Source organism: Amphibalanus amphitrite, unplaced genomic scaffold (assembly GCF_019059575.1).
Source record: "Amphibalanus amphitrite isolate SeventyFive unplaced genomic scaffold, NRLGWU_Aamphi_draft 000759F_arrow, whole genome shotgun sequence".
In the NCBI taxonomy this organism is placed as follows: Eukaryota; Metazoa; Arthropoda; class Thecostraca; order Balanomorpha; family Balanidae; genus Amphibalanus; species Amphibalanus amphitrite.
The window spans coordinates 221,755-244,440 of record NW_024882253.1 but is presented as its reverse complement, the minus strand read 5'-3'; the positions used below and the strand labels follow the sequence as shown (position 1 = coordinate 244,440).

The 22,686-nt window shown below is 49.5% G+C and overlaps 1 protein-coding gene across 9 annotated transcripts in view; it reads left to right on the top strand.

The window, feature by feature from the left end:
- LOC122365732 (cytosolic purine 5'-nucleotidase-like) overlaps positions 1–22,686 on the top strand; it is a 44,519-nt gene that overhangs the window by 19,745 nt on the left and 2,088 nt on the right. For 3 of the 9 annotated variants that reach the window (XM_043337198.1, XM_043337197.1, XM_043337196.1), the window contains 11 exons: positions 9,926–10,117; positions 10,415–10,510; positions 11,566–11,712; positions 14,120–14,213; positions 15,474–15,647; positions 17,618–17,780; positions 18,145–18,367; positions 18,642–18,789; positions 19,212–19,301; positions 19,757–19,918; positions 20,579–20,593. In XM_043337198.1, the coding sequence (XP_043193133.1) occupies positions 9,926–10,117; positions 10,415–10,510; positions 11,566–11,712; positions 14,120–14,213; positions 15,474–15,647; positions 17,618–17,780; positions 18,145–18,367; positions 18,642–18,789; positions 19,212–19,301; positions 19,757–19,918; positions 20,579–20,593 (1,504 nt within the window). Of the gene's footprint in view, positions 1–1,378; positions 1,709–9,925; positions 10,118–10,414; positions 10,511–11,565; positions 11,713–14,119; positions 14,214–15,473; positions 15,648–17,617; positions 17,781–18,144; positions 18,368–18,641; positions 18,790–19,211; positions 19,302–19,756; positions 20,594–22,686 lie in introns of those variants that run through there. The other 6 variants (XM_043337201.1, XM_043337200.1, XM_043337202.1 and 3 more) reach the window with 4 other exon arrangements.

Below are 22,686 nucleotides of genomic sequence, written 5' to 3'. Positions count from 1 at the left end.
GGGGGTGGATCAAAATGTGTCCCCGATCTGTGACGAGAACTGTCACTGTTCCGACGGTCTACAGCCGTTGTAACGAATCATAGGAGGATGGCGGTCATAGCACCAAGAGCGAGAGGAGTCGCTCCGTACCGCACCCTTTCGATCCCCCCCCCCTCTCTCTCTCTCTCTCTCTCTCTCTCTCTCTCTCTCTCTCTCTCTATCTCTCTATCTCTATCTCTATCTCTATCTCTATCTCTCTATCTCTATCTCTATATCTCTATCTCTATCTCTATCTCTATCTCTATCTCTATCTCTATCTCTATCTCTATCTCTATCTCTATCTCTCTCTCTCTCTCTCTCTCTCTCTCTCTCTCTCTCTCTCTCTCTCTCTCTCTCTCTCTCTCTCTCTCTCTCTCTCTCTCTCTCTCTCTTTCTCGTCAGAGAGAAGCATCTGCTGTGGCCCAGCTCTGTCTTATTAGTGTAAACGCCTAAACAAAATATTGAAGTAAGGTATGTGGCCTTGTGACTGATTGCAGTAATTGCCTTTTCGGGCATTGATTGTGCTCGGACATGCACCATGCACACTTCACTCGCCCTTCATGCATAAACAAGGTGCACTAAGTGCACTTCAGAGAAGTGGGAAGACGGTTGGCTGATGATGAGGTTTGCGTTCAAACTCTGCAGCAAAGCTTTGAAAGCCATGCCCTGCCTTCCGGCAACAATGCCATGGCGGTTTCGAAGTTCGCCAGGTCACCTGTGTGAAGAGGAGTCCCACCTGTGCAGACAGACAGAAGCCCAGCCAGCCGGTGTGCAGCAGCGGCGCGCTCTGCAAGAAAGTCGTGGAGGGTTCAGCTCCTGGAAAACGCCGCGAGGTGCTTCATGCACAATGGAAAGCCACGATGGCTTTCTTCCTTTCTGAAAGAGGTCGTTGACCTCGTCAGGACGTGGGACTCGCGGTGGATTTCACGCGCGTAGTTAAGTGCCGGAGAAATCGTGCGTTGCCCGGCGGGCGCTGGAATTGACTGGCGCCGGGCTGCGGTGGTCGAGTCATGGTGCGTTGGCCACCAACCGCCCGCCTTCCCACCCACACCACCGACGTGCCCCGTTATCAACCGGCGGCACACGTAAAGGAACCGACCAGTTGCGTCACGGTTGGCTCGGTTGCGTCAGAATTGGGTACTTCGTGGTCTGGCCCAGCCTGCGGTGTGAAAAGTATAGTGGGTCCACTTGTGGCTTCTCCCCGTGACAAGAGCTCTCCACGACCGTCAGTTATCCACGGCGCTTTGTTGTCACTTGGATGCTACATCGCGGCAATACAAGACATCCCCATCATGTCACCGTCTCCGTGGCCAGCTCGTGGACCGCTGGCCCCGCTGTTCCCACCGCCAGCCGCCGTCCCGGTCGCCGCTCGGCCGGCCGGGCTCTCAGGTGGGCGGCGGCCGGCTCCGGTCGCTGCCGGCCCGGCCGACAGCCGACAGTTGCTCGCCGGCGCTCGCGCAGGAGGGACGTGACCGCTCCGCCCCGACGCTCCGAGTCACGCTGCCGCCGTCAGTTAGAGACTCACAATGAACGGTAACGGGGAAGTGCCGCCGGCGGCTCCGAGTGCCGACTGGCGCCGCCGCATCAGTGGCATGAAACTCTCCGACATGGGTGTCTCCATGAGCGACGACGACTTCTGCAGTTTCAACGGCTCCAACGTCGCAGAACTGAAGCGAGAGACTAAACACAGGTGGGAAATGGTGTCGGAGTGCGACGTGCGCCGTCACTGAGGCTCGGTGCTGGAGGATGGTTCATCGGAATATGGATGACGCTCCTTATGTAATGCAGTGTCACCTTGTAAAACTGAAAGTGATGAATGCATGTTCTGTTTGGAACACCTTCGTTAGTAGTCTACCATGGTCATGAGCGACTCTGGAATGCTTATCAACGTGTTGAAATTGAGTGAGTCAGGGACTGAATCACTGCATCTTGGAGCGATCAATTTCCTCACAATCACAAAACATGCCCAACTCATGGCCAAAGTTCAAGAGTCTGCCAGCTACATGATTCTGTAGTGCAAACGGCAGCCATGAGAATGGAAGTTAATCCCGTTTAAGGACGGATTCTTTTTTTTTCGCATGGCTTTCTGGCAAGCTGTTTTTTTTAGCTGGTTATTCACTTTTTACGTATTGTTTTTGTTTCCCTAAGATGCGTGGGATGTGTGACCTTCGCGCTAATGTTGGCGATAAGTTCGTCGGCGTTTTGGATGTCTGGTGACTGCAGGTCTCTCCAGCTCCGTCTGTCATCGTGAAAGCCCGTTGGATCACATCTTGTCTCACTGATGAGAGTCGCTCTCACACATACTTACCAACCGGCAAGACACACTTGACCATAGAAAACATGTTCGCTAATTCATGAATAATCATCGGAAACTACTCACCGGAACAGAAACCGAGTTATGTCCATAACTCACCTCTCCTGCTCAATAAGTGGCCATGTATCTCCACTGTGTGACAGTGACCTTCGTCGGTGCCAGGCGGCGGGAGGGGTGTGTTTTTCCACCAGGGGCGTGCCAGGGTGGCCGCGCGCGCGGCTGGGGCCTGGTTAGGATCGATACGGGGCGCAGGATGGGGCAGTGACCCGCCCTGGCCCCCTCGTTCCACTGACCTCGAGTGGCCGCTCAGTGTCGGCTGGGCTGGCGGGCCACCTGCAAGCTGGTAAAGCACGGAACGCAGCAGGCGATAGTGGTCTGTATGCCACCGCCAGATGCTAAGCTACGCAGTATGATACGCTGGGCTATGTGCCAATGTTTGCCATTTTTAATATCTATTTTTTTATTCTCAGCATGTCACCATGTCTCAAAACATTTGAAACTGTTGGCATTCCGTATTAGTCACTGAAGGCGATTAGCTTGCTGGCTGCTTCAATCGCTCAAACTGGGATGTAGCCAAGTCGTGTATGTAGGCTAGCGCTAGGCCGTCTGCTCTGTATTAACTGGGTTACGTCACCTGACCACAGGTGTAACACGCCGTGACGTCACTGAGCCTCAGGTGTGGCCAGCCTATTGGCACCGGACGCACAATGGAGCTAACCAGCCTCTGCCGCGGTCGGTAAAAACGCCGTATCAGGTGTTGCCAGACGATGGGCGGGGATACGCACTCGTCTTTTCGGTAGGATGCACACTTGCTTACCTAGCTATTACCGCAATCCACAGGTGGATAGAAAATAAAAAAAGATCGAAGTTTAGCCCAAGGTTGATTTTTTTTTCTACCAAAGCAATAATGATTTTTAACCATTTTTTTAATCACTTTGAATGAACGACATTTGGGCCAAAGCTTATGTAACGAGAAAATAGATGGAAAATAGGAAAATACGATGATTTTCATTATTCATATCTAGTGTGTAAACGATAAACGATTAATTTTATTAGGTCATGGGTTTCGTTGGAGTTTCGCTTATAATATCTTATTGGGGATAATAATTTAAGCATTAAGAATTGGTAACGCTACCTCATGAAATATCTGAAAAAAATCAAATAGAGCTCATGCTGTAATGAGATATTGCTTGAATGAGAAACATGATGAAACATTTCCGCTAAAAATGGTGAGTTTAACGGATCGTGTGTCCTGGCAGGCTCAGAAAACGGACATCGGATAATGTTGTTAAAGTTGGGCTGTGGGGTGGATAGCAGGAGAGTTGTCCTTCCATTCATGAGCTCTGCAGAATCCTCCGGTCACAGTCGTCTGTGTTCTGCCCCAGCTGAAATTCCATCACACTGGCCGTGTCCAATGACCGGTGATTAGCCGGGTCGGTCCGTGGCCTGTCTTCCATCACCACTGTCACTTCAGTGAAGGCTGCTGCTGCTGAAAATGTTATCACCACGTCATACCATGAAGTGACGTGCTGTCCGCACAGTGACCTACACACTACACAGTCAGGTCCCAACCAGCTGTAATTTTCCGATGGAGGTGATCTGTCAAAGTTAGACCGCTGCTTGACTCCTGAACTAACAAAAAACACCGGCCTCTGACTTCTGACAAGTGGGGGTTAGCCTGAATCACTCAACAGGCTCCTGCCGAATGACTCGGGAATCAGGATCAGGGTATTGACAGTCAACGACCGATTTTAGATCCACGAGTCCTTCCTGCCACGGACGACAGGAGTCTGATACTAATGTGGTTGGTTACCGAGGTTAGATGACCAGTGCTGGCGGTCCGCCCGTCTCTGCGTGTCCTATGGTACCTATCTGCTATTGATATTGAAGACTAGAGGTGGCAAAATGTGGACCCGAGGACCCGGTCCAAAGAACCAGTTTGGACCCATATGGGTCCAGACCGGTTCCTGCAAATTTTTTGACGGGTCTAACCGGATCCTACCATAGATCATGCCAACCATGCACACTACAAATGATTGCAAAATTTGAATTGAAAGGAAAGAAAACATTTGCTCATGTATGTTTTTTGCACACTGTAGGTGCCTTATGAGTATTTCCAGTGGAAAAAAGGCTGTTTTACATGATGCAATTAATGCTACCTACCTACGAATAGTTTGTATTAATTGACTTTTGGGGAACGGGACCAACTGGTTCCGATTCCAACTTGGACCGGGTCCGACTGGTTCCAGAAATATCCAGTCGGGTCTGGTTCGAGTCTGGTTCCCAAAATTTTCACCTTTTGCCACCTCTATTGAAGACAGGGTCCCAACTCCAGCTGCAAATGGTCACCGGGCGGGGTATCAGTGCCACAGAGAGGCGGTTCTGTCCTGCAGGTCTGACATTGAGTGAGCTGTGACGCTGGAGGAGGTTCTGTCAGTCTAGCTGTGTCACCGGGAGGCGGCTCTTCCCATCGCCTGACACTGAAAGGCGGCTCTGCACGTCTCCGGGTGATGCTTGCTGTGACATTGGGAGGCCGCCCTTTCCGTCTCCAGGTGGTGCTAGCTGGTATATTGTGACCCTTTCCGTCTCTGGCGGTGGCTAAACAGTGACTGGGAGGCGTTTCTGTCCGTCCCCACCCCAGCCGAGCTGTCGTGTGCCGGGCGCCGGCGGAGGCCAACATTCCGCTGGCTCCCTGTCAGGGGCGCACGCTATGAGCTGTGCTCCGGTGACGCTCGTCCACGGGGACCACTGGGGACGGCACGTGCTGGTCCGACACGCAGTTCGTGCCGTGACGACGCTAGGAGACGCTGGATCCTGGAGGGCAAGGCCGCTGGCGAGATGAGACTAATTACGCACAGATTGGATCGTGCAGAGAATCTTCTTTTAGTCATCACGGGAATGCGCAGCTTGTTAGCCCAGCGTGAAAAACACCAATGGTACCTACTCGTTATTCATGCTGGTTAGTTCAAATTACTGCTTTGAGCATTGCAATAACCGCGGCAGTTTCACTTATTGGGTGTGATTTACTGCTTTGACCGCCTCGTCTCTGAATGGGAGCGGCACCCGCTTCATTGGCGCACTGTGGCGCTTTGTCAGGCTGAGTCCTGTCACCTCAGTGACCCGCGGTGGAGGCCGTGACCCCGTCCAGCCCTCCAGCGCGCAGTGAACCGGTCCACAGCCTGTTTACTGAATATCATATCGGTGAGCAGGCACCCTCTGTTGACTGGAGACCCACCGATCTGTCCGATATCATCATGTCGACCCCTGCAGACTGGACTCTGTCCTATGGACTCTGTGTCTCTCGACCGCAGCTCTTCCAACTCCCTCTTGGCTGCCTGCCAACCATGACAGGGACTCTGCTCTGCCATCCTAATGTTGCCTTCCCCATGATCGGTCACGCTGGTAGAATCCCCCTCGGGAATACCCAGCCGATTCCCCTCATCGCCTCACGGCCCGTTTGCCAGCAGGACGACGTCGCTGATTACTCCACGATGAGTCCACATAGCTGGTCGTGCCTCCAGGGCTGGGTCACTGTTTGTCTTAGTCTGCGAAATGCGATCATCTGGCGACCTATTGTGGAGGTCCTGTAAAGGGCTGCCCGCCCTTCATCATTTATCAGGGTGGTGTGGTGCGACGTAGCGGTGTCGGGCTGTGTGTCGACTGTGGATGCGATCCTATGACGCAGTGATGTGGTGGGGGCCGGCCAAGGCCTGGTGTGGTTGGGCGGCCACAAGGCGATAGGTCAGTAATTATGGTGAGTCACCGTATCAACAATGAAGGGAACTAGGAGGATCCCCGCGGTATACCGGCTGGTGTAACTCGTCATTACAAACGCGGTGGCGGTAACGCCAGGCGTTGTTTGTTTACGTTTAGAATTTCACTGCAGTGTGGTGTATATTATGTTGTCAGTTAATTCTGGATACTTGCTAGTTGAACTAACTCCCGGGGTCCTGGCAACGTAGTCCTAAAGTGCCATAGAAAGAAGATGCTTCATGGAACCTGTGAACGTATGGAGAGTTATACGTGTATATGCGACCACGTAATCCACAGAAAGTGGGACGTATTTCACGGGAAATTCCCAATCAATTGCCTTCGACCTCATTACCGATGTCCGATTACATGACTTCAGAGGCAGCCGGAACTTCGATTAGTAGTCTGCTTTAGCATAACACCATAATGTATGATGCATTACCAACGTTGCTTATGGCATTTTCGACATAACATAGTGAATGACTGCCCAGATGGGCCATTGCTTAGCAACTTCTGACAGTTTTTTTGCATTTCATTGAATTTTGCAGAATGAAATAGGTAGGTACTCGCTTGGCTTTTAGATTAGACTAAATGATATGTCTGAAATGCCATTTCTGAATTCCAAAAGGCTGTTTTAGCTAGGCTGTTGATTGATGACATTCATGATGATAACCTCCACAATGTCATGGATGACGTAATGTAACTTTATTGTCTGATTTCTTCGGAGCTATGTGTCTGGGTATGCCAAGATCAAATACCTTATTTCTGAGAATCACGTCTGAATTCGGACCACAACTTTGTCATGGAGAATGGACTGTCTGGTTCAGATGAGTTTCCTAACAATTCTTTCTTCTGTTTAAAACGGACTCGAAACATGAATATCGGGAAGCTGTCATTTTCGTGTCATTTCCGCATTCTTTAGTAATGCCTCAAAGCCATCTTCGATACAGATGAAAGACTCATTATCTACCTTTCGATAATATCAATCATTACGAATACCGCGATGGCCTTACGTTGGGAAGTAAACCTGTAATAGAAATAAGCGTATTACAGTCTTGTTCTGTACAATGTAGGGGAGAGTGGGGCACATTCGTGCATGGGGCACATTCGTTTTCAGCAGTTTATGGGAACACGAGTGACTGCACGAGCTCAAGGTAAATTATGGAAATATGTCTATCATTGCCGCCCTTCGTTCACCGTAGAAGACAACACTGTACCTGCTGTCATGCTTGATAAAAACGCAAATTTGTAATATTCGTGAGCTTTCCAAACTTTTCTCATATCATCCATTTTCGTGATCCTGACTCGGAAATGTGGTTCAGCTTTTCAAAATTGGGGGTGAAGAAGCCCACTCTATTCACGGAACTGCTGCAAACTATATTACTAATAACGTTGTGGGGCAGGTTCGTGTACGCACTGCCTGGGGGCACATTCGTGCATATTTTTTTTTTTAGTTTTTGCGATTTATGACTTTATCTGTAGTAGGTTTCTTTAATGACGCTCGCCTGACTCAGTCTCGACTGCTTGCGACGTCGTGACGAGCAATTCACGCGAACTTGGCGAGGTCACGGAGGCCGGCAGTTGGCACATTCTTGTTGGCCAGCCCATTCTTTCTACATTTGTTGTGCAATGCATTCTTGTCGAAAGGAATCAAGTGAAATGACCCCCTGCCAATTTCCTTTGGTAAATTTCTGGTAATGCCCGGTAATTTCTCGAATTTTGCCGGGTGAACGGAAGTGCCCCATCTCTTGAACGAATGTGCCCCATAGGTGGGGCAGTTTCGTGCAAATGTTCAGAGTTAATAAAAGTCATTTTTTCTAATGGAAGCAATAATTTTATAGGATAACTTTTAAAGAGGAAAACTATCTGCAATAGTTCCTTTCCATACTACAATCAACAATTTTGCCATTGCACTAACCAAAGAACAGATATACAGTCGTCCTCAAAATTATTCATACCCTTGTTAATTTACGACATATTTTGCTTTTTTGATGAAAAGAAAACATTTTGTCGAGCTTATTTATGATTTATATATGACCAACAGGGGAATGAATAACAGCAACATACAACTGACAAAATATTCAGTTTCAGGTTTGTTTTATTCATGAATCTTTGAAAACACTCATGTTCAAAAATATTCATACCCTTGGTTTTCAGAGTTCAGTGTCTTTCTTCAGTAGTCGATAGCATATCCTTTGTTCCTTATTACTGCTTCTAGTCGGTTCCTGTAGGTGCTCACAAGCTTGCCACACGTTTCCTGTGGGATTTTGGACCATACTTCCCTGGCGAAAGCCTCCAGCTGGGTCAGGCTAGTCGGTTTCCTGGCCGTCACTCGGGTCTTCAAGTCCCGCCATAGATTCTCTATGGGATTCAGATCAGGACTCTGACTAGGCCACTCGAGGACGCTGATATCATTGTCCTCGAACCATTCCTTGACTACTTTAGCCGTGTGTTTGGGATCATTGTCTTGCTGGAACTTCCAGTTGTTGCCGGCCCGAGTTCCAGCTTCTCTGCAGATTCCTTCAGGTTTTCGTCCAGAATTTGGATATAGTCCTCCTTTCTCATGGTGCCCTGGATCCTAACGAGGTTTCCTGTGCCGCGGGAAGAGAAGCATCCCCACAACATGATGTTTCCGCCACCGTGCTTGACGGTTGGCACCGTGTACATGGGATTGTAGGCCTCTCCTTTACTCCTCCAAACATATGCAGCATCCATGTGCCCAAACAACTCCAACTTCGTCTCATCAGACCACAGGATGTTTGCCCAGAAGTTGGAATCTTGCTGCATATTGCCTCTAGCAAGGCTCGCCTGGCCTTTGCTAGAGGCAATATGCAGCAAGATTCCAACTTCTGGGTAAACATCCTGTGGTCTGATGAGACGAAGTTGGAGTTGTTTGGGCACATGGATGCTGCTTATGTTTGGAGGAGTAAAGGAGAGGCCTACAATTCCAAGGACACGGTGCCAACCGTCAAGCACGGTGGCGGAAACATCATGTTGTGGGGATGCTTCTCTTCCCGCGGCACAGGAAACCTCGTTAGGATCCAGGGCACCGTGAGAAAGGAGGACTGTATCCAAATTCTGGACGAAAACCTGAAGGAATCTGCACAGAAGCTGGAACTCGGCAACAACTGGAAGTTCCAGCAAGACAATGATCCCAAACACACGGCTAAAGTAGTCAAGGAATGGTTCGAGGACAATGATATCAGCGTCCTCGAGTGGCCTAGTCAGAGTCCTGATCTGAATCCCATAGAGAATCTATGGCGGGACTTGAAGACCCGAGTGACGGCCAGGAAACCGACTAGCCTGACCCAGCTGGAGGCTTTCGCCAGGGAAGAATGGGCCAAAATCCCACAGGAAACGTGTGGCAAGCTTGTGAGCACCTACAGGAACCGACTAGAAGCAGTAATAAGGAACAAAGGATATGCTATCGACTACTGAAGAAAGACACTGAACTCTGAAAACCAAGGGTATGAATATTTTTGAACATGAGTGTTTTCAAAGATTCATGAATAAAACAGACCTGAAACTGAATATTTTGTCAGTTGTATGTTGCTGTTATTCATTCCCCTGTTGGTCATATATAAATCATAAATAAGCTCGACAAAATGTTTTCTTTTCATCAAAAAAGCAAAATATGTCGTAAATTAACAAGGGTATGAATAATTTTGAGGACGACTGTATGGGTTTATCCATTTTTTGCACGAATGTGCCCCACTCTCCCCTACATCCTAACCGTAACATGTTTGACCCCTGACTCTCATACTTTGACTGGAATGGGCCGTCCGGATCTCAGGGACCTCTCACCCGACCACGTCTCACCACGCCACTCTTCTCTGCCCACAGGGTGTTCGTCAACCGATCCCTCCATCTGGAGAAGATCAAGTTCTTCGGGTTCGACATGGACTACACCCTGGCCGTCTACAAGTCGCCGGCGCTGGAGAAGTTCGCCTTCGAGCTCATCAAGAAGCGTATGGTGGACATCGGCTACCCGGCTGAAATCATGCAGTTCGAGTATGACCACAGCTTCCCGATCAGGTGAGGATTTTTCGTAATTAACAATTAAAATGCTATTGTATGCATTTTTATTTGCCCTTCGACGCTCAATTTCATTTTTCCGCAAAAAAATAGTGTCATTTTTTCGTGTGAGAAAAATGGTTCGTTTGATTTACCCAAAAGAAATAATAAATTTGATGGTGATTTTGTGTTTTATGGACCATTCTTTCATTATCCACTCATGAAATGAACTCCTCTGATTGAACGCCTCACGGAGCAGCAATTGGATCCGACCGTGTGATACGACTCTGACCTGACTACAATGTCCGGCTGTTACAGAGGTCTGTGGTTCGATACCCAGTTCGGTAACCTGCTGAAGGTGGACGCCTACGGAAACATCCTCGTCTGCGTGCACGGCTTCAAGTTCCTCAAAAAGTAAGTATGCCGTTAGGAGTTTCCAGTGAGATTCGCAGTTTGATCGTGAATGAACAACGTGTGTGTTCGTTTGTATAATGTATATTCTATGCATGCCGTTCGTCACTTGTCTATTCCGTCAAACTATGTCTGGAACTAGACAGCTCTGTCCAATATTTATACCTAGACGCCTGCAGTTTAGTTTCGCTGTCCCCATGTCCTGACAGCGATGTTTGAAACCGCCATAAGTTCAGCTCCCTCTGAGGTGGTCATCAGCCGAGGCAGTGCAGTGACCCCTGCCCCCTGACCCCGCGACCCCGTCTGGCTATCAATCGTACCGTTTGGCCCGTGGGTCTGTTCACCACCCGGCCCGGTCTGTGTCTGTCGACCCTCTGGCTCTCGCAGCCTGACCAGTGAGCGGTCACAGGGGACGGTCAAGTGATGCGCTCCAGACGGCACGGGTGGCCGCGCGCCGTGTGGTGGCTACGCCGAGCTGCGTATTACAGCCACAGCACAGACAGATGGACACTTTTGAACGGCTTCTGTCGCTGGGGTACGGGGGGGGGGGGGCTGGTGGTGATGGTTTGAAGTGTGTCGGACATGCTAATAGCGGATAATTTGAAAAACCGAATGTGCATTGATTATCTCATAGACATGCACAAACTAGTGAAATCATATTTTGGTGGCATGTAGCAGCGTATTGCTTGCATAACTCACGTTTTTTTACATACATTTATTACGAGAATGAGCTTGTTGAATATCAAGTGAAACTAACATTTTTTATTTGCATTAGCCATCTCTGCAAATCTTTTAGTGCAATCCAGGCATTCTTGAACTAGCTGCGATTCGATTTCACCATGCTGCAATACGGTGCATGGCTGTCGTTACTGGCTCATTGTTTGAAAAGCTTTGTATATTTATACCTGTCTCGCCACGTTCGTCAGACATGTCAGAGCTTTCACGTTGCCTGTCTGGAGCCCGTGTCACGTCGACATGTGTCCACGTGGTCTGTTGTCAGGTGCCCCTCCTGTCGAGCCTGACGTGACGGTCACGCCCATCGTGTGTCTGTGTCTCAGGGCGGAGATCTACGAAATGTACCCGAACTCGTTCATCACACTGGACGACTCGCGCGTCTACGTCATGAACACGCTATTCAACCTGCCGGAGATCTACATCCTGGCGTGCGCCATCGACTTCTTCTCTAACGACCCGTCCTACACTCTGTGAGTGCGCATGGGATATACCTCTACTGATCGGAAACTAATCTAACATCGCAACTACATTTGCTAGCGGGGCGCAGTTTCACATTCATATATGTTGTAATCCGAGAAAGCGAGATTCTTGTAGCTGCAATTTACAAACAGATAAGCACCTATCTTAAATTATATGCATCTGAAACGCTCTTATAAGGTTTTGCATATCGCATCTTGCGCCACCAAGGCCTAGTTCATTGTATCCTCTGTTTAGTAGTTTTTCCACATCATAGCTGTTTGCGTACGTATACCGCAGTTATTAGATCCTTTTTTCTTTTGTCTTTCTTTAGACACAGCTAATTTTGATAAATAACACCCGTAAATGCTTGAACTTAAATCGGTCCTTTTCGTTTCGTTTAACGTGGCACAGTGTTGATGCCTCCTATTTTTCCAGGAGCGGTCCTATCGGGTAAATATTTATTTGGTCGCTGTAGTCGGATCCCCCTCCCCACTAACCGATGAGTGTTTCGTCACTGGATGGTAACCGTCACCCGTTTAATGAGGTAGATGTATTTGTGTTTCGGGTTCGCGGGACCAGTATATCCCTCGTCAATGTAGTCGCTTGTCATTCAGTCGCCTGGCTGCGTATCCGTCCTGCTAATCGCACAGCTGTGCCCGCTGCGATGCAGGTGCTTGGACCGCCGTGTCTGCTCACGGTGGACGGGTGAATGTTGAAAATTGTACTGGACACATGCACTGGAGTAGGCGGACTGCACCAGCACCCCTTTTGTTAGGGTTGAAATGATCCCACTAACCGGGGTGTACACTGTGCATCTCCCTGTATTGCCTTCAGGTATGGGGGATGGCTATTTCCTTATCTTTTGGGGAATGGCTGTTCTCTCATGCCCAAAAGTCTGTATTTTGTGACAATTTTTACATCGTCTGGGATACGAACTAACACGTTTCCAGTTTTCCACTGGTGTAGCGAATTTTTATATCCCGCTCCTTTTTTGTACTTAATTTCAATAGTCGACGACCCACTACTGCCAGCCCATGCGTCAGCCAGGCTTTGTGGTGCGGTCTGACACGCCACCCTGAGGTGGCGGTACGTCTGCATGGTTTGGGCCCTCCCGAGGCATGAAGCCATGGTCGGCACCACTGGCAGTGTCCGGTCAGGCTCCATTTAATACATTTGTTCCTTTGTTCCTTTATTATTCGGTGGTTCTGTGCCACGGACCTGAATAGATGGGTAAGGAGCTGTCCTTCACATTCCAATTTTGATTAGCCTTTTGTCACAACACGTCTATTCAGACTGCAGAACGCTAGGAACCCCCAAGGGGCCCTGTTTACGTCGGTATACAACATATTGAATTGAATCGCTGTATAATATCATTTGCTCATTATGTATCCTACATAATTACTGTGGGATTCCCGGGCCCGTTTGAGGCCCGTTTGAGGTCCCGTTTGGCCTGGTGTCAAGGAATCACAGCAGTGATGACTCACGTGTGAATAACGCGACCATCAGTAGTCGGCGGAGCCGGTTTTTTATAGCTAGCCGACCGGTCGCCTCCGCTGTCCTCTCTTTGATGTAGGCAGGGCGGTGCTGCTCTTTTTTTCCTTGGATGCTGTGGACCTAACACAGATGAACGTGAAACAAAGAGTATTGGCCCATGGGGATGAGGACAGGCTGGCGGACAGAATAGGAAGAGTAGAGCAATAGTTGTCAAGTGGTAGGGATCCTAAGACAGGGTGTCTTTCGAGAGTAAGTGGTGTGTTCTCTAAATGGAAAGCATTAATGAGTCAAATATAGGTAGATGGAGTCTCTCTGATTAGAGGCCGTCCTGCGTCGGGGTGGGTCGGGAGGGAGGGTGGGGTGTTTGACGGTTCGGTCCGTACCCCTAGGCGCGCCTGTGTGGCCTGGCTCGGTCCTTCCGCCGCCCGCGCTGAGCCGGCCCGCGGCCTCTGGCCTCCGCGGGCGCCCCAGACACCAAATGTTGGTGCGTGGCTCGGTCCGTTTGCACGAACGGAACTCGGCTAGAAAGGAAACTCCTTAGACGAAGTATTTGTACAGACGTTCCTCATTAAATCGCTATACTAAGATATACTTCATCCTTATGATAAACTGAACCTAATAGTCGTTCTTTCGTTCATTCAATATCTCTTCGATGAGGTCGCTTTCATTCTTGTTGTGCCATATTTCGATCCATCTTCTGCATCTGTCATTTAGTTGAATTGTTTTCTATGAGATTCTGATCTATATAGTTTCTGCTTTTCTTAGTTACCAATTCTGTTGCCGTCTATGCAATGAATAAATCGATGCATTAAACTGACGACTTGCCCTTATCTGTCGTCGGAAATATCCTGCCAAACTGCCCTCTCCACTGTTCCGGTGACCGTGCCGTAGCCTGACCACGCCCTCCACCCTACTGACGCACAGGTCCAATGACGGCGTGAGGAACGGCGACCTCTTCATGAGCTACAAGTCCATCTTCCAGGATGTGCGCCAGAGTGTCGACTGGGTCCACATGAAGGTGGGTCCAACGGGCAGAAGGCGTCCTTGCGTAACACGGTCGGGGAGGGCTAGCCCGACATTTGCGTCTTGTAATGGAAGGTGGATTAGGATTCGTACTCGCACGTGATTATGACGTTCCACAGACGGATTTTGTCGGATTCCGCATGACGTGATGATGACTTTAAACGTAAGCTTATGTAAGACGCATGCTTACATAACGTAACTGTATGCGCAGCCTAGTTTAGAGCTCTAATATAGCTGAACGTTTAAACTTAGCCCGTCGACTCATATCTTGTTCCTGAAATAGTTCACATGAAGCATCCGTAATCTTAACTCTTCGCAAAATAGTTAACATAAACCATCTGTATTCCGTAATCCTAACTTTTCGCAAAATAGTTTACATGAAACATCCGCAATCCTAACTTTTCCAACCCTCCTCATTAATGCATTGCATTGCTCATAATGCATTGAACATAGGACCATGTTACGGGACTAATCAATGCACGTTGCACAATGCGCATTCTTTGATGTTGTCAAATCACCCGATTTGTCGAGTTGACTAGACATTCTTAATTTCCTTGACTTTGCTATGCTATTGGTACACTTATTTTTATCCTTTTAGAGCTCGTCTTAGATTCGACGCCAATCCAGCTAAAATATATGACATGTTCTTTGTCTTTCTCTTCCCTCTACTCCTATTTACTTTAATTTTGCTTGACGACGGTTAGACGTGCCACATGTCCATTGTCCATTGTCACCATCTTTGCTGTTATGGCGTCTCATAAAGCTAGTGGACAGGCCTTTTCCTTTATCAGTCTCTGTTTTCGTGAATGCATTTGTTACTGAACCTGATATGTATGTACTCATTTCCTTGTTTGTAGTTTTGACTCTTCTAAATATACGGATATGTCTCGTCTCGAGCGGCACATGCCCCTTTCAAGGAAGTATCTTTCCTCTTCACAGTAAAAACTTTTTTCGGTACCTACTTCTCTCCCCCTTTCCTCTCCATCAACCAATGTAATATCTGCATGGCTTGCTATGCTCGTTCCTTCTCGTCCGATAGTCCTATTACTCCCCTATATCCCCCATCCTCATTTATTTATCAACTGGTCCGATAGGTTGACTGGTTATGCCAGTTACGACTTGGTTATGACTGATTTCACCTAATGTATGGAGTGATACTGAGCTATCGTGTCAATCAACTCTGCCACCATGCCCACCCATAGACCCACCGTATCTTACTCTCCCTAAACGCCCGCTCACCCCGTCTCATTCACAGGGTGACCTAAAGAAGCACACTGTAGCCTCCATCGACGACTACGTCCACCGGGACGAGCGGCTGCCCATGCTGCTCGACCGGCTCCGCGAGAACGGCGTAAAGACGTTCCTGCTGACAAACTCCGAGTTCTGGTACACAGAGGCCATCATGACGTTCCTGCTCAACTTCGATAGTGTGAGTTAGAGTGGGGGCTGGTTCAGGAAAGTATTTGGGATAGGTGGTGAGACTGGTGGAGTGTAATTGTAGAAACACGATAAGCATAGATTCATGTTGGCGATTCTTTTGGGGGATGGAAAATGGATATGCTTATGTGTATTGTGTCATTCCAGCCTTATGCCAATATGCATAGATTCATGGTGCGCGTTCCAAAAGGGCCATCGTGTGGGACTAAACAATGCATTTTATACAATGCACATTCCTTGATGTTGCTAAACCACTTGCTTTGTCAAGTTGACGAGGCAGTGTTGGCGAAATGCACACTTGTTCGTGTTGGCTCCGCTCTTTTACAAGCGTTTTGCATCAGCTTCATGTTTTATTGTGTCGTGAGAAGTGCACAATTATTTTGGTCTGCAGGCGCACTTACACAACTCAGTGTAGGGGAAGCGTGGGTAGCACCGCCATGTGGGAAACACCGCCATCCTCTCTATCGGCAAAACTTTGAATTGTAAATGTAAACACCCGCCATTTCGGTGTCCGAACGGAAACGGGACGCCGCGTGAGGTAGGTTTCGCTAAGATTTATTTGATTTTGAGATCGCAATTGCCCATTTTGTGAATTTCAAACCATCGTTGTAATCATTTGGCATGTTTGAGCAGCAAGTAAGTGGTCATTTCAAGGCAAAATGCCTTGATTTTTACGTTAAATTTGAGGGCATGAAGTGCTCTTTGTTGAGAAAGGAATTACAGAAGAATCGCGTCCCGGCTTGTTTTGCTGTCGGGGCGTTGTCGGTCCATGACTGTGAGTGGGGTAACACCGCCATGCTCGGCGGTGCTACCCCAAGGGGTGGCAAAATGGATAAAGCCGCAATGATGATTCACTCAGCTCGGAGAAGAGCTTTAGTTAGGCCGCAAACGTCGTCTGTTTTTTAACCTCACGTTTGACTTCACTGGATGTTTCGAAATAAACGTGAATTTGTCATGCTTTGTATGCATATTGTCCGCAACAAACAGTCTGATCTGTGACAAACTAACAACCAATTCTTGTGTGTCTTATATGAGTTTGAGTTACTATTTCAGACAGCAGTAACGCTTCCAAGGGTGGCTGTCACCGTAGGGCCGATCTGTGGATAACATCGCCATCAGTGGCGGTGCTACCCGCACATTTTTTGGAGGACGAAAAATGCAGGACTTGTTTTCGACGTCTGTAAAGTAGCGAAATTTTATAATGGAGCGCTGGAAACTATGCCAACATGTAGGAAAACATTCCTACTTTCACATGAATGCAAAAGAGCTTCGTTTTTACTACGCATATCAGCTCAGTGAGCAGAAATGCTTAAGGTGGCGGTGCTCCCCCCGCTTCCCCTACATGAAAACCTTTCCGTAGTGGTTCAGATGACCTTGTAAAGGACGGCCTCAGATTGAGATTCGCGGCGACTGAGCCTGGCCAGAACAATAGCACGTTCAATGATCATGTTGTATTGCTAGCATGCCCATTACACATGGCTCAAACCACGCTGCAACTCGAGAACATCAACATTGTATGTACTATGCCAGTCGCGTGCCCTTGTACCCGTGAGCGCCTATCATGTGCAACACCCGGACGCCAGACAAGGAACGCTCTCTTACCGAGCCAGTTTTGCACCAGAGACGTCAGGAATGTCCCCTCTTACCGTGGCCATGCCAGTACCATAGACTTACAACAGGTTCCCTCTCGTTATGCAAGCTATGTCCGGTATGCTCCCCTGTCGTAACATGCACTCCGACAACATTGGCTGTAGAGAAGACCACTTGCGCTCACGACTGCCCTACTCTACCGCACCAGCAGCTGCACTGACTTCTATCTGTCCACTTCCGTGCCATCAGTGATTGCGGTCGTGAATGCTGATCAGCAATCGCCCCTCCCCTTTTGACCAGCAGTTGCATTTTCGGATAGCGAGGCAGTCTCCGTCACAGGAACTAATCCCCTCCCCCCCTCTCCACCGTCAGTCGCGGTCGTGGCGCTCCTACTTTGACTACATTGTGGTGGACGCGCGCAAGCCGCTGTTCTTTGCCGAGGGCACCATCCTGCGCCAGGTGGATGAGTCGACGGGCGCGCTGAAGATCGGCCACCACATGGGCCCGCTGCAGTCCGGCAAAGTCTACTCGGGAGGTGAGGATACCGGGGGAAGGGGAAACGTCAGCCGTGCGTCCACCTCAGGAAAACTCAGGGGAAACTCAGCTTATTTATTTTCCACATAAAAGACAAAATGAATACGACAGTTACTGATGAGTGATGGGCCGGGGTAGATGGCACCTCACTGATTCAATAGAATTTTAGGATGATCGAAAATGCATGCTGCCGTGCTTATTCTTTGCTTATTCCCGATATTTATTTCCTTCTTGTGTTTTTTTGCTACGCTGACATCTGATTGCTAAAAACCAATAACTGTACGTCAAGCACACACGCGTCTACTTGTATTTTTAATTTAAGCCATCTGGGCTTTAATATAAGTAACTCCTCCATGCGTTTTCAGGCTCGTGCGAGGTGTTCTCCCGACTGATCAACGCCAAGGGTCGCGACGTGCTGTACTTCGGCGACCACATCCACGGCGACATCCTCAAGTCGAAGAAGATTGTCGGCTGGAGGACGTACCTGATCGTGCCGGAGCTGACGCAGGAACTCTCCGTGTGGACGCAGAAGTGCCAGCTCTTCAACCAGCTGCAGAGTCTTGACGTCAAGCTCGGCACGCTCTACAAGTGAGAGAATGGGTCGGGGTTTTGACTTCAGGGCGGACGGTGAATGTAACCTTGCTATGTTTTAACTAGATCCGGGTTGGGATGGAACTGGACGACGCTATGCACTTTTCTGCTTAACTACTTACACTAGTCTTGGCCTCGTTTGCTATATTCAGTAATGTAGAGTCGTTGCGCTGCGCACAATGTTCTGCCATCTGCCATTGCTGACGGTGCAATAACAGCCCCTGGCCGCCGTACCTTTCCATTCTGTCATCTAACGCATCTTTCCTCGCAGGAACATGGACTCGTCAACCAAGGAGAAGCCGGACATCCGGCAGGTGCGACAGGAGATCAAGGGCATCACGCACGAGATGGACATGAGCTACGGCCTGCTGGGCAGCGTGTTCAGGAGCGGCTCCCGGCAGACCTTCTTCGCCGCTCAGGTACGCAACTCTGTCACTGCCGCCGCGGGGTGCCGATTCGCATGAACGGTGCAGCTGTGGAGGGTGGATTGAGGAAATTCTGGACCGCTGATTCAAGTTTGTAGCTCCAGAGTGTTCCTCTCCGAATGTTTTCGTTGGACGACTGAATGTTTCGTTAATTCTTCCAACTGATGTTCGATGCTTGATATAGAAACAGACCTCACGCTTACGTGATGTTACGTTCTGAAGCTTCTATGTCTAACAGGGTTTCATAGCGTTGTCTCTTTGGTACTTGAAATGAATCTTGTTTATCTGTCTGCTTATGTTGACACTGCACTTACATAATATCGTCCCCATGCATCCCACCTTAGGACCTTATCTCGGTATCTCCGATCTGGGCTTTGCCCCATCACTGACCCTGACCCTGACCTGTGCTCTTCCAGGTGAACCGGTACGCCGACCTGTACGGCGCCACCATGCTCAACATGCTCTACTACCCCTTCTCCTACATGTTCCGCGCGCCAGCCATGCTGGTGAGTGACGCTAAATGGGAGCTTGGTATTCGGGGGGGGGGGGGGGTACTTGGCTGTTGGAACAGGGCGAGGGAGGGGTGTTTGATATTAGCCCTGGCCTTATGGGAGTGTCGGACTGTTGGTCTTTCGTTTCCATGCCAAAGGAACTCGTTTGGCTCGCGGACATTTTAGTCGAGGTCGATCAAAGGCGTTTGCTCATGCCAGTGAATAATCTCGACCATCTCAAGGCAGCTGATAGTACTACAGAATACTTCTGTATACTTTTTTCAGAATACTTTTGTAATGCAACTGCTAGACGATTCAAGGGTTTTGTTTGCTGTAACTACTTAAGACATGCATCTTTCTACTGCCATACGAGTTGACTGCAATGCATTAGTAGTCTTGCTCGTTGTCTAGAGCTGAAACCCACGGTTGGGCTCCCCGTGCTCTGAGCTGAGCCGTTCTCTGACCGCTAGCTGCCGCACGAGTCGACGGTCACCCACGAGCAGACGTTCGTGGCCGACGGGCCGGCACTGACCCGCGCCCGCACACTGGGAGGACCGGCCAGCAGCGGCGGAGGCTCGCCCACCACACCGCCGGCGTTCCTACCCTCGGTCGAGCCGCTGCCCGAGACCCAGGTAAGACTGACGGGACACGATCTCTCGGCCTCTCCTCTCAGTCTGTCCTATGTTAGGTATCCGCCGTTAGATGGCTGCCAGTATAATCCCGTCCTACAGATTTATAAAATCGACATCGGTTTCAGAAGTATGTATGTTGAATGATCGTTTGGTGTAAATTTATGTGACGAAGAGCCGAAGTTATTTCTTGCCGACTGACTTGCATGCTCTGTTGGGTGTCAGGGAGAACGTCTACTTCAGGTAACTGTCGCTGGGTGTCAGCAGCGCCGCGGCTGCTTGTTCGGCCGCTGGAAGCTGTATCCGGTCACTGTTCTTCAGTGGCATTTGTCCACTGCCTGTTCATCGCCTGTTCGTTGGCAGTCTCGTTCTTCTACTGTGATTTTCAATTGCTCGGCATTGTACATTGTCTCAAGTGTTGGATGTAATTTTTATTGTAAACGGATTGCCGAAGCGTTAATTGCGCTCGGACTTCGTATGCACTGTTCGCTGTGGATCTTCAGCCTGAAAGAGTGCAGCGCTGACGAGCGCCTGTACTCTCTGTCTGTAAAGTGTTGGCCGTTCTCTGTACAGTCTGTGTCAGTGGCACGGGTCCTGTGTGTTTTACTGTATGTACATACCGGCCTGGCCTCTTAACACTGATGGTTCACTTTGTGTTGTCAGGGTCGCCGACGGAGGGTAAGATCTCGTCACCCTGAGCTTTGTGCCAGTCTGTCGCTCTTTGCATGGCCTCTGTATCTCAGTTGTACTGCCGCACTCCGCAGACAATACCCTAAAACACAGTGCGCTCCGTTTACGTCATTGGGAGTTTTATAACCGTTAGGGTGACAGTTATTTTCTGATTTTTTGAAAAAGCAAAAAGGCAGTTCATTTTATGGTTCCATATAGCATAAAAACATCACATGCAAAGTTTCATCCGGATCGGATGATATTTAACCGTGCCTCCTCGAACTTGAATGTATACGTTTTTATCCATTGGGCCAGCAGTGTAGACCTTTCTGGTATCATAAGCAGTGTTTCTCAGCTATTCATAACGATGCAATCATAAAACAAAAGACTGTGGTACAGGAAAACTAGTGATGTATTTTAAAACGATTTAAAAAAAAAACTGAGATAAGACTCAATGCGTCTTGTGGCAGTTGGCAAACTTGGACCTCCTGAAAAATGTGAGCATCTGCGTCGAATGCTATCGCGCATTACTGCAGATGCCGGGTGGCGGTGCCTTTGCTAGCGTTTGGAAACCTTCCACGGTGTGCCTCCACCACCTGCACGATGTACTGCCCATGGTCCTCATCCTTGGTGAGGGTCAAATTGTACGCTTCCATCAGAGCGACGCTACGCTCGGCGAAGTCGTTCAACACCGTGATGCCGTTGGCCTTCCCCGCTGCGGCGACATAGCGGGGGTCGTCATGCCACTCGGCACTCGGCAGGGTCGGTCTCGAGGAAGCCGTCGTCAATTCCAAGAGTGACGAAGAACGTCCGCGACGATGTGGTCACGAAGTCTGCGCGGGTGTTCTGCGTCAGGTCTGCGCTGAGATCAACGACGGCCCGCTTGGTCCTCCGAGCCTTCGTTCGAGGCGAGGGCCTCAACCATGGCCCGCTTTCCATGCATTGGTAGGCTCCCGTCAAAGAACGCCAACGGGACTAGGCTCTCACTCAGATACCATAAGTGACGTCGGGCGAAGCCGCTGAGGAGTGTCTTTGCGTGGGACTTGTCCTTGTACCTGGCCAACGTCTTCAGAAGGGAGAGGTCGTTCTTAGGGGGATTTCGTCAGAAGGGGAGAGGTCGTTCTTGGTCGTTGATTCGTCAAGTTTGCCGTGTCGGTCTACATTTCCACGTGGTACACCGCGCCGAGCCCAACATCGGCCCGTAAGAACGACCAATCCCTTCTGAAGACGTTGGCCAGGTACAAGGACAAGTCCCTCGCCAAGACGCTCCTCAGCGGCTTCGCCCGACGTCACTTGTGGTATCTGAGTGACGGCCTCGTCCCGTTGGCGTTCTTTGACGAGAGCCCTTACCATTGCATGGAAGGCGGGCCATTGTTGAGGCCCTCGCCTCGAACGAGGGCTCGTAGGACTTTTACCAAGAGGGCCGACGTTGATCTCAGCGCAAACCTGACGCAGAAGACCCTCGCAAACTTCGTGACCACATCGTCGCGGACGTTCTTCGTCACCCTTGGAATTGACGACGGCTTCCTCGAGCCCGACCCTGCCGAGCGGCATGACGACCCCCGCTATGTCGCCGCAGCGGGGAAGGCCAACGGCATCACGGTGTTGAACGACTTCGCCGAGCGTGGCGTCGCTCTGATGGAAACGTACAACTTGACCCTCACCAAGGATGGGACCAGAGGTAGTACAGGGACCCGCAGTTGCTACTGTACAGCGACCCTGAGTAAATTGTCTCAGCACCCTCACAGGGAACAACGATAAGCTGTCAGAGGGTACTCACAGGAAACCTCAGCTGCTCTTGTACAGGGACCAGCAGTCGATATCAATGTTATCGGTTGTTACTGGACAGGACAGACGGTTAGACTTGGGGTTCGTGTACAGTAGCAACTGCGGGTCCCCGTACAACCTGCAGGCGGTAGAGGCACACCATGGAAAGTTTCCGAACGTTAATATAGGCGCCGTCACCCGGAATCTGCAGTAATGAGCGATAGCATTCGACGCAGATGCTCAGACTCGTCAGGAGGTCCAAGTTTGCCAACTGCCATAAGACTCATTGAGTCTTATCTCAGTTTTTTTTTTATCGTTTTACAATGCATCACTAG